This window comes from Nannochloropsis gaditana, assembly GCF_000240725.1.
Source record: "Nannochloropsis gaditana CCMP526 unplaced genomic scaffold scaffold815, whole genome shotgun sequence".
NCBI classification, from domain to species: domain Eukaryota; class Eustigmatophyceae; order Eustigmatales; family Monodopsidaceae; genus Microchloropsis; species Microchloropsis gaditana.
The window spans coordinates 1460-12335 of record NW_005803138.1 but is presented as its reverse complement, the minus strand read 5'-3'; the positions used below and the strand labels follow the sequence as shown (position 1 = coordinate 12335).

Here is a 10876-nt window from a genome sequence, read left to right as displayed (position 1 = left end):
CGCACAGCAAGAAACACTGTGCCTTTTGCCTCACTTTGTATGTTGCCAGGCTGAATATTGATGACAAGAGCATGTTTCCGACCCTATAGGGGAAGGCTAGAGGGGAGGGGATGGCAGGGGGAGGTCCTCTTTGTGTAGGAAATCGCGATTTTAGCAGAGGGCTGCGGCCATCTGCGTAAGGCGGGGTGGGAGGAAGATGTTAAAGCCTGCGCATGCAGTAATAGTAAGGAGTGTTGTGTAGATCCCAGGATAAGTGAGGAACCAAAATGGCGGGAATTGCTGGGCTCCAAATGCTCTGGCGGGTACGATGGGTCTAGTACACCGGTGTGTCTCTGACCGGGGTGGCCTCTTGTCTTCCTCTGGTCCTAGTGGCGTGGAGTCCGCTGTGAAATGGGATATAGGGTGCGAGAAGGGTGTGCTCATTAAAGACCTGGCATGATGGCGAAGAAACTTATGGAAGGGGGGCGAACAGGGGGCGGGCGGCTCGAAGTGGAGAGGGAGGAGGGAAGAGCAGGCAAAGAGCAGCCATGCATCGACCTGTGTCGAAAAGGTGAGGGCGACGCTTCTTAGAGCTATGTCGCGCTCCTAATGAATATGGGATGTTAAAGGAGAAGGTAATACCAAATAATGCGTACCGGTTAAAAGCGTGACCACATGTCTACAGCGGAGGAGAGTCACAATCCTAACTCCGACGTGATGTCGGGATATCGATGAAGTCGGTTGTGTGGGTACGGGGAAAGGAGACATGACTTTCCTGGAGGCCCGAATAGTCCAACAATAAAGAATAAGCAAACAAATTACGCCAGGTCTCTGCTTTTGTAAGTCACCATATATGCTCCATTCTCTGTTAAAATAAGTGCCTTCGGTTGGGGTGGTGGGGGAAGCCACGCGTTTCCATTCGGAACGTGGACTGGCATCCGCAGTGTAGATGTCGATACCCTCAGATGATGTGTACTTGCTCTAACAATTCAGCATCACAGTTTCTTACTCCTGTCATCATTACCCGTGGTGACCATGCGATGCGCATGTAGAACATGGAAATGAGCATCAAAAGAACACCTGGAAATAAATTTTCTAGTCCAAAATTCTGAGTGATTTTCGTCCTTTCACTAATGTCAAAAATAGCCCTTTCTCGTAGTATGTTTCCTAAGAACTTGAAATCTCACGTTGCTACGCGTAAAATTCAGCTTGTCATTCTCTCCGTGCTCGAGAATTTAGTGGAACCCTTCTCAATAGTGCAATACTGGTCTAGTTGAAATAGCTCTTAAACCACCTGGTAGCCTACAATAAGCATATGATTTTCATATAATTTATTTAATTCTCATCAGTAAAGGCCAAGAAAACCGTAAACAAAGCAACAACTTTATCAGTTTAACCTCCCCAGTGAGCACCCTGCCTGGCAGTGCCTTCTCCGTCGCACATGACTAGCCGAGAACGCCGCCAAGCGCCTGTAGAGATGAGTCGAAGGAATTTTCAGATCTCGTGCTATTCACAAAAAAAGACGCATCATATCCCCGTCACGCACAGGACCATTTCTGTGTCTTTTTTTTCTACAGCTGTCCTCTTGTGGAGACGCTTGTCATCCTTTCCCCCGGTCACCTCGGCAACCTTTTACTCCCTGTCCGCAAGAGGCGGGTTGCAGACGTCAGCATTTGCGCCCTCATCTTTTTTGCTTCATAATCCCGCTTTGGCAGGCACAAAGGGTAAATATCCAGCAAGCGCACGTGGTGGTTGGACAATAATGCCGTCCAGCAAATCATCGTCATCGTCCTCATCGAAGAAAGGTGCTGAAGCTGTCGCCAAGTCGATTCAAGACCCCAAGCCCGCCAAGGAATCGACAGACTCGTCATCGAAAAATCAGAGGAAGTCATCTCGAAAACGAGATCCAGTGGATTATAACGAGGAACACGTCGTCGTGCAAGAAGAAGCAGGAGCATCGGAGACTACCAAGAACAAGAAACCTCGCCGTGACACTCCAAAAGTGTTCTCAGAACGTCAACAGGAACCTTCGCGAGACTCAAAAGGCGTGCTCCACTTTAAGGACCACCCGGAATTTCTGCCGAATCTCACGCCGAAAGAAGTGTTGCGTGCGGGAAGTTTTGGTGGAGGGTATTTTCGTCCCATACACAGCTCAGTGACGGGAGAGGACTACTCGGACGCCCACAAGGAGTTCCCCAGCGACTGGTTTGAAGGCTTGGACATGAAGCGCATGATTACGTCCAAAACCTACCGGCCCGACATCAACACGTACGGGGTCAAATGCGGTGGCTCTCTGGAGATGTGGGAGAGCAGCGGGTGGATTACACCCGTCGATCCGTACGGCGCCTTTCAATGGTAAGGCAGGGCCTGTTGCTCCCAGCATTTGTCATCCCGCCACAAAGCTACCTCTCTTTGATAAACTTAAGGGGAGATAAGACTGTGTGAGTGGGACTTGTCGTGAGAGTCACCTGGCCTTTCCCCCTGCATTCGCTTAGGTACTGCCGCTTTTTCCTTGGCCGGCGCTCGGAAGACGACGCCCGGCAAATCGGTCGTTTTAACCAAGTAATGGGACCAACAGGGCGTTTTCGCACGAACCTAATGAATCAGATCGTCAGGAAGGGGAAACGCTTCGACGACGTGAATGTCTCGCCTGTCATCCGGCAGACGCTACAGCACTGGGGGTACAGACTCACCGAGGTAAATGCTGTGTCCACGGAGGCCACGCCAGATATTGATGTGCTCCAGTCAGCCAGTAAGACTTACTTAAAGCTAATTGCTACTCGCAGAGGCACATTTTCCATGCCCATGCTATCCATTCCATGTCTTATCGGAGGCCCTGCACAAACCGCGATAACTCATCTCACAAATTGATTGGTCACCCTCCCATGGACGAATACACTCCTTCTAACAGGCAGACTTCAAAGCGTACTGCAAGAAAAAAGGCTTTGAGTGCCCCACTTGAGAATGAATTGGCGAGAATGACAATAATCTTGCTGGATCGCCCGTTCTTAGACGCAGACTGACGGCCTGTGTGAAACGGCGCGGTAGAATGGGACCAAGGAGTGACGACTGTCACCCAAGGTGGGACGCCGCGGTGTGCATTTCGGGAAAGAGAGAAGAAGGTGGAGGTACGAATGCCAGTGGGTCATTTTAATGATTAAAGACTACCGGAGGCATACGCGCCACGCAGGGTGCTGGAAGTCGCAAAGATTTGATTCTCCTTCCAATCATTGAAGGAGTCTTCGCTTAGAGCGGCAAGGGAACACATGGGAAAGCTATGTACATACAAGACGTAGCGTTGTCATACCTTTATTTACTCAGATTAACAGATCGGTGGTTGGGTGCTCAACATAAATAAAAAAAATTAAGACATAGCCAACCTGACTATTTTCCGCGGCAGTTGATGTTGATCATTTTGAATCCTTGTTCTAGTCATTACTGTGTGCCTGGCCTGCTCCCATCCAACTACCCGCTTTTCCGCCCGAAGGTGCGGGTTTTCCGCTTTCTTCGCACGGAACTCACAGGCCTCTTCCCATGGTTTGCCTTCTTTCCTCTCCTAGCATTGCGATTCAGGCAATCGAACTCCTCCACCCAACTGTCTGAAGGTATTAGACGGGGACCTGGGAACAATCGGTATAAGATTGCCGAGAGCGGGCCGTACGAAAGAGAACTGGGCTGATTCGGCACTGGTAGACGGTTCAAGCTGGAACTATGGATGTGAGAGTACATGGAGACTGAGTCTATGACATGTGTCCATGAAGATATAGAAATATTCCCAAAATGACAAAGAGTATCCATGGTGCCACACTTTCCTCGGTATTATGACACCTGAGAGAGAAAATTTGACAAAACAATACACCCTGGGCGATAAACAGGTACCAAGCCTCCACGTTATCGCACGAAGTCACAGGTTTCTACGAGTGAAACATGATTCGTGCAGCTTTTTGGCACATCGACACCAGTTACGAAATGTCCTCGGCCCGTCACTGGACAAGCCTAATTTTTGGCCTCCAATTTGCCCCTGCATACCTGAAGCACTGTGTCTGCAGGCTTTTGCCTAACCCTGAACACCACCTTGTTCTCCTGGTGGTGGCCGTGAAAAAATGCGCGCCCTGTCGTAAGAAAGCCATTCTGACCAACAGAGGTTTGGACGGATTGTGCTGTGAGTTTGACAGGATAGTAACACTCAACACACGTCTGCGTGCGGTGGCACGATTTCTTCTTACGAGCCCCGCAAGCTTTGCCAAGGCCCGCTTGTCACATTGGAGCATTGGACGGGCAGCGCGTTTCTCCATCGCTTAATCCTCTTCCTTGTTTACGTAATTTCCACTTTCCCTCGCCCGTCGGCTCGCGAGTTCGAGGACGCCAAATGAATATTGGATGCGAGGAGAAATCATCGGGCAATTAATATTCATGACCATTGAAGTTCGCAAATTCTCGGAAAATATTTGGTGGTGCTTCTGCGACGGTCGCACAACGTACGAATGCATGGCACGCTTGTGCGTGAGTACGTTGTGCGGGCTGTGGGGTTTTTGGTTAACTTTCCACGGGGTATCGCTCTCGGAAGCATTCTGCATTCCCGAGCGCGATGCAACCCTCGCACAGCAAGAAACACTGTGCCTTTTGCCTCACTTTGTATGTTGAACTGACGGGGAATTAACAAAATCATCACACGTTTATGGCAACGAATGCATTGCACGCGGAAGATCGACAGGGAAGGCTCGTCGACGTCGTTTTTTGGGTTGACACGTACTCTGTCGCGGTCTTACCTGTCTTCTCACTGCTTCACTCAAACTTCACTTTCGATCCCATGTCAGTCGACGAGCTGGGCGTTTGTGGGGAGGACGATGAGCATGTTGACCCATTCTCTTGGTAATCTGCAAATGCCATCAACCAAGAGCAAGGGCCGGTATCAATTGACGCTGGAGCAGAAAGAAGAATTCACGACCAGTTTTCAACTATTCGACACGGATGGTAAAGGAGCAATTGATCTACATGAGCTCAAGGTACGGTTCTCGGGTACATTCCAATGTCTAAGTGTGTCAATATATTCTTGTTGTTCTACTCTGTTTCGAGGCGCCACCCTCTTGACTTCAAAATTCCTGTGTAGGTCTTGGAATATTTGGAACTGACTTATACTAGCGTGACTGAAATGCTAATGATTACGATAATGAAGATCCCATTTAGTGTAAGGCTCGGGGTTATACTTATTTTTTGGGTTTGAACAAGACATTCCCGATCCGTCCTTTGTCGCACCACCGACGCCTGCTCTATATCTGTCGACATCCCTCCCAGGTACTCATGCGGGCTCTGGGCTTCAACATTCCCAAACGGGAGGTAGTGGCCCTGGTCCGAGAGATCGACCCGACGAACCATGGCATGGTATCGTTTGATACCTATCTGGAAGTCATGACCGACATGGCCTCGCGCCGCGATCCGCTCGAGGAGATGAAAAAGGCCTTCCTGCTCTTTGCCGGCGACAAGGACGTTATCAGCGTGCAAGACCTGAGGAGGGTGTCCAAACAATTGGGGGAGAAGATGTCGGAAGATGAGCTGGCAGCCATGGTTGCCGAATTCGACAGGTATGTATGTCCCAGGGGGAAGGCCAAGGGTATGAGGGGCACGAAGGTGAAGTCCACTGTCTGACGCAACCGCCTTGATCTACTGTCGGACGCAACCGCCTTGATCCATGCAAACATGTGCAGGGACGGGGATGGCTGCATCAACGAAGAGGAATTCTTGCAGATCATGAAAGGGAGTGGGACATTCTAAGCTGCGAGGTGTGGAGGCGAGAGTCCTTCCACACGGATTATGCAGGTGGATGGCAAAAGTACGCTTCGATGCCAAGGTGAAAGCCTCGACGTTTGTCAGTATTCGCTGGACTATATATACATGGCGGGGAGGCAGAATTTATCTTTTCCTAGGGTGCCGAAAGAAAGCTGGGTGGGAGAGGTTTGGGTTTGGTTGTAAAGAAGAGAGGAGCGGTGAGTGTCCGGGCGCCGGGCCGAGACCTTCTCATTTCAAAGTATATTATTAGAGCACGCTGGTCCAGCGCTGAACGGATTCGGGGTGCAATAACACGTTTCGGTAGTCAATAGTGTCGGTCAGGAGACTGAACAGCACAGGGGCTCCGAAACAATAACCGCCTCATTCGACCCCATACATACGCCTGGATCTCTCGCGCTGAGTGGATTGGTTGTCCGTTGTTTCTTTTTTCGTTTTCGCAAGATAGCTTTGCGCTTCGCCGGTGCCAACCACGTGGACGGTCATTTTTCCCCCGACAAACGCCCCACCCGCCCTTGGCTACCCCACAAGGCACCTCTATCCTCTTTGTGCCACCTATCCTGTATGCAAGAGACGGTCCCTAAGATACTGCAGCTACTAACTCCTCCCTTTAATCGAACCAAGGCCGGGACAAGTCTTCCAAGGCCTCCCTCCTTCCTCCTCCCTCTTTACTAGACAGTTTCAAACCTCTCCTCTCCGCCAATCTTCTCCCTAGCCCTCCAAAGCCGAAGCCCCCGAGATGATCTCCACAAGCTCGGTAGTGATCCGAGACTGCCGGGCTCGATTGTATTGGATGGAAAGCTCCTTGATCAAGTCCTCTCCGTTCTTCGACGCGTTCTCCATCGCATTCATTCGGGAAGACTGCTCGGCCGCCGCACTTTCCAGCATGGAGGTGAACATGGTAGTGGCAATCGCCATCTCGTACATATCGTCCAGCACCTCCGTCTTGGTGTCGGGCTCGAATTCGTACTCCACGTAGGGCTCGCCAGTCAAGGCCGCAGGGGGGTAGAGCGTCTTCACCGTGGCTTCGTAGGCGATGGCCGAGCGGAACCGGTTGAAAACCACGTGAACCGCGTCCGCCTTGATCTGCGTCACGTCTTGCGCAAGGGCTGCGGCCAAGGAGAAATTGTACGGGGTCCCGGAGTCGGAATTGATTTGTGTGATAAATTCACCCAGCGGACGCCCCATGGTGGCGCGTCCTTTGTCCCCCACGATGAAAAGCTGCACGTCCTTCTTCTCCTTGTCCAAGGCCGGAACCATATGCTTCATGACACGGGCCAGGGACGAGTTGACGCCGCCGCAGAGGCCTCGGTCCGTGGTGATGATCACGAGGAGGTTGCTCTGCGGGAGCTTGTCCAGGCTTTTGGCAAAGTCCTCCAGCAAAACCGGGGGTGGGGTGAAGCCATCCACCCATTTCTGGAATGGGCGCCCTGCCTTGAGACGGTCCTCATCGCCGCGCATCTTGGAAGCTGCCACCATCTTCATTGTCTTGGTGATCTTGTTGATGCCTGCAGTCGACTTCATGCGTGCCGCAATTTCCTTCTCTGACGCCATCCCGCGTGCGACCATCCTGGAGTTGGGAAAAGCCACCGGCCAGAGAGGGCGACGATGAGTCAGACGACATTTAAATGGCAGGAAGAATAAGGAATGGATAGTTCAAGAAGTGACCCCGCAAGCGCACATGCGCAGCCCCGCATCTCTCAATGAGGGGACTTTCCTATCCGCTCGAGTTAAGTCGTACCTGGTGGCTCCGCCCAGGATGAGCCTTCGCGCGGCTTGATAGCCCAGACTAGCAGACATCTTCGTCTCCTGTGATGGTTGTTGAGGGATCAGTGTGGTTGCGTCGGTGGGAATGGTGAACGTGGAGAGGGAGGATTAAGCACGGGGCAAGACGGGGGCGGCAGGGTGCTGACCAGAGCGACCGTACCCCCTGAAAATTTCCGAAGCCGTTGATCCCCAGACTTGCAAGACATGCACACGACAACTACCGCGCACGCCAGGGCGTCAAGCGGGAAGGACGGTGGACGTTGATGATGGACAAGCAATAACGCGACTCGCGCGTTGGCTTGGCTAGAAACTGTCTTTTGCTTCCGAGTGGTAGCATGAGCAATAGCAGCCTGACAGGGGGCTGATACAAGCCCGTCGGCCGCGGGCCATATACTGCGTCCCGTGGAGCCTGCACATGAATGCTCAGGAGTCCTTTGTGGGTGTGTTTTTGTTGCTTTCAGTGTTTTGGGGAATTTTCACCCGGAGCATGGAAGCTTAGAATTGTGTTCCTGATTGCTGATCCTTTTTTTTCGGAACCTTTTCCCCCTAGACTCGTATACTCCTACCAGGCTCGATTCCACCAAGTCACATGGACTCCAGAGTGAGTCTCTCCGCAGACAACAGCACTGCAACAACAACAACTGCCACCACAAGCACTACTCTCTCTACCGTCAGCGGATCGGCCGACACTAATGCTGCGCAACGTCGTCGTCCAACATATTTCTTTCGCACTGCAGACTCGCTACCGGATGACGGATTTAGTCCCCGTTTAGAGGGTCGCTCGTATTTAAGTGAGGGGTTCCAAATGCTCCTGTGGTCCGTGGTACTTAACGGCTTGCTGGCACTAGTGGTACTGTGGCTGGTTGAGGGTTTGCTGCAACCGGTCCTGATAGCGATCCTTGAACTAACGCCCTCCCCGCGCACAAGCAAAGTCTTGACCGCACTTCTTACTGTCGTCTTACTTCAAGGCGGGGGGCAAGGATCGATAATATTACTGATGGCCTTGGGAATCTCAGCAGTGGTGGTGGGCATGTCTCAGTCCGACGGCGTCTTTGTACCTTGCTTTCTCGTCTTGCTCGTGTGTCTGGGGGCGGTTTTGCGGGAAGGCGGATGGAATGCGTATAAGAACGGGTCGGTTGCCTCACGTAACACGTGGGGAGATGCATCTCCACTAAGTGCTGCTTCAGGTGTTCTTAAGGCTTTCTCGGGAATGGGAGGTGCGCCAGAAGGGGGCCGGAGGAATTTATGGGGAGCCTAGTGTGGCAGAGGTGCGAAGCAAGAGGAATTCGAAGTTCGATCTGAGTACCGCAGGGTGTCAACAAACAGACTGAACATATAAGCACGTAACATGCGAACTCGAGGTGAGACGCGTCGTGGAATTGTGCTGCTTGTGGGTAGAAACGTGCAAGCTGAAATATTTCCCGCTCTGTGATATGTGCATATGACCCACGGCCTCCAGGCGACTGAGAAGGAAGAATCCATTAACTCTCCCGGAGAGGTAAAGATGAAGAACAAGTTCACAGCACACACCATCCACGTGAGGCTTCCAGCCAAATCCCAGACGCGTGTTGACAGATCAAGCAAGCCCCGCGCAAACATTGTCGCACATAGCTTTGACCCTGTTCCAGAATTTTCTTTTTGTGCGACGTCAACGTGGTCCTTTCCAATTGCTTCGACGGGTGTATACCGTCCCTATGTCCCTGAACAAAACTTGATCCGCGTCCTCACACCTCAAATGCCTTTTTACCTTTCCCGAAGCCTACAACGCCTTCCCTGTGCTACAACAAAAGAGTCATGGGCTCCTCCACCAGGCTTTTGAAGGCACTCAGCCACTGCGCACCTACAGCACCATCAATCACCCGGTGGTCACAGCTCAACGTCACTGTGACCCCGGGCACGACACGGTAGACCTCTCCCTCCCCCTCCCCCGCTGCTTCCCCCTTCAGAGGCGCGGCGGCTGGCACCACCCGGTTTTCGATTGCCCCCACGCCCAAGACACAGGCCTGGGGCAAGCTGACGATCGGCGCGACGGCCTTCACACCGTACATACCCACATTGATCAAGGTAAAGGTGCCAGTCTGGAGCGCCTCCTCTGACAGCTCGCCCCTCTCTGCGCCGCCTACAAGCCCAGCCACTTCGGCTGACAAGGCCCGCAAGCCCTTGCTGTCCACATTGCGGATGACGGGAGCGAGCAGCCCATCTCCGACACCCAGAACCAAGTTCACGTCTACGGCGTGGTATTGCCTGACGAAGTCGCCGTGCCAGGACGCGTTGGCCTCCGGGACTTTCTTGCTCGCCAAGGCCGCCGCCTTCAAGAGAAAGTCGTTCACGGACAGGCCCATCTCCTTCTCGCCCAGCTCCTTGTTCAGCGTCTCTCGCAAGGACAGGAGCTTGTCCAGCTCCAGGTCCACAGTCAGGTAGTAATGTGGGACGGTCTGCTTGGCCACCGTCAGGCGCGCCGCCACTCCCCGCCCCGCCTCCGACACCCGGTAGTCCGTGAACCCCGCGCCGTGTATGGGGGCACCGGCCACCTTCTCCACGGTGGAGGCGTGTGCAGGCGCGCTGGCCCGAACTGCTTCGGCCGGAATCGTTTCAGTGGGCCTCTCCGCGACGACGGGCGGGACGTATTCGCGCACGTCCGCTGCCAAAACCCGCCCGTTGGGTCCCGTGCCAGGGATCGCACGTAGGTCGTGACCGAGCTGTCCCGCGAGGGTCTTGGCCAGCGGACTGGCGAATACGCGGCCAGGATAACCCAGCAGGGAGACGCCGGCGGCGGCCGAGGTCGGAGGGGAGGAAGGGGGGGAGGGCGGCGGAGACGGCGTCGAAGGGGCAGGCGTGGAGGCGGCGGGGGAAGGGGCGGCTGCCTTGGGGGGCGCCGGTTCTGCCGCGTCGGGGGAAAAATTGGCAAAGGCGGCCACATTGGCGGCGTCCTCGACTGTGACCATGATAGGTTGCCCGACACGGACTTCTCCGGCACTTGGCTGGACAAGAATCTTGGCAAGAATGCCCTCATCCTGAGCATCAAAGGAGACCACGGCCTTGTCCGTCTCTATCTCACATATCACATCACCAGGGCCGAAACTGTCTCCTTCCTTCTTCGTCCATGAGGCGATGGTTCCGTGTTCCATGGTGGGAGAGAGTGCGGGGAGGCCTACCACTTGGTGCGGCGGCAAGGAGCTGAACAAACGCTGCGGAGAGGACAGCGGGGCTGCTCCTGGTTGGAAACAGGCTAGTCTCGATACCTGAGGGAACGTTGAAATCCTGCTGCTTCTTTTGCCGCAGCTAATGCTTCTTCTACCGTGCGGGAATACTGGTGAGGCCGGAAGCGGTCCGTGCTCCAGGAGCC

The 10876-nt window shown here is 53.5% G+C and overlaps 5 protein-coding genes across 5 annotated transcripts; 2 read left to right on the top strand and 3 right to left on the bottom strand.

The window, feature by feature from the left end:
• Positions 1 to 1525: 1525 nt before the first annotated feature.
• NGA_0037902 (uncharacterized protein) lies at positions 1526 to 3280 on the top strand (the record flags this gene model as incomplete). Its single annotated transcript, XM_005853590.1, has 3 exons — positions 1526 to 2338; positions 2475 to 2676; positions 2891 to 3280. A coding segment is annotated over one exon (813 nt), but the record flags the coding sequence as incomplete, so codon positions are not given.
• Positions 3281 to 3589: 309 nt separating this feature from the next.
• On the bottom strand, positions 3590 to 4137 carry NGA_0039002 (uncharacterized protein; the record flags this gene model as incomplete). The annotated part of the gene is made up of 2 exons (XM_005853591.1): positions 4009 to 4137; positions 3590 to 3599 (listed from the first exon to the last, which is right to left on the bottom strand). Coding segments are annotated over exons 1-2 (111 nt in total), but the record flags the coding sequence as incomplete, so codon positions are not given.
• Positions 4138 to 4793: 656 nt separating this feature from the next.
• NGA_0037602 (centrin 3) lies at positions 4794 to 6149 on the top strand. Its single transcript, XM_005853589.1, has 3 exons — positions 4794 to 4985; positions 5275 to 5561; positions 5685 to 6149. The coding sequence occupies exons 1-3, from the start codon at positions 4827 to 4829 to the stop codon at positions 5749 to 5751; spliced, it is 513 nt and encodes a 170-aa protein (XP_005853651.1). The 5' UTR covers positions 4794 to 4826; the 3' UTR covers positions 5752 to 6149.
• Positions 6150 to 6167: 18 nt separating this feature from the next.
• On the bottom strand, positions 6168 to 7576 carry ATPEF1G (F-type H+-transporting ATPase subunit gamma). The gene is made up of 2 exons (XM_005853587.1): positions 7505 to 7576; positions 6168 to 7332 (listed from the first exon to the last, which is right to left on the bottom strand). The coding sequence occupies exon 2, from the start codon at positions 7330 to 7332 to the stop codon at positions 6475 to 6477; it is 858 nt and encodes a 285-aa protein (XP_005853649.1). The 5' UTR covers positions 7505 to 7576; the 3' UTR covers positions 6168 to 6474.
• Positions 7577 to 9308: 1732 nt separating this feature from the next.
• On the bottom strand, positions 9309 to 10658 carry DLAT (pyruvate dehydrogenase E2 component (dihydrolipoamide acetyltransferase); the record flags this gene model as incomplete). Its single annotated transcript, XM_005853588.1, has 1 exon — positions 9309 to 10658. One exon carries the CDS (start codon positions 10656 to 10658, stop codon positions 9309 to 9311), a length of 1350 nt encoding a protein of 449 aa, XP_005853650.1.
• Between the last annotated feature and the right edge of the window lie 218 nt (positions 10659 to 10876).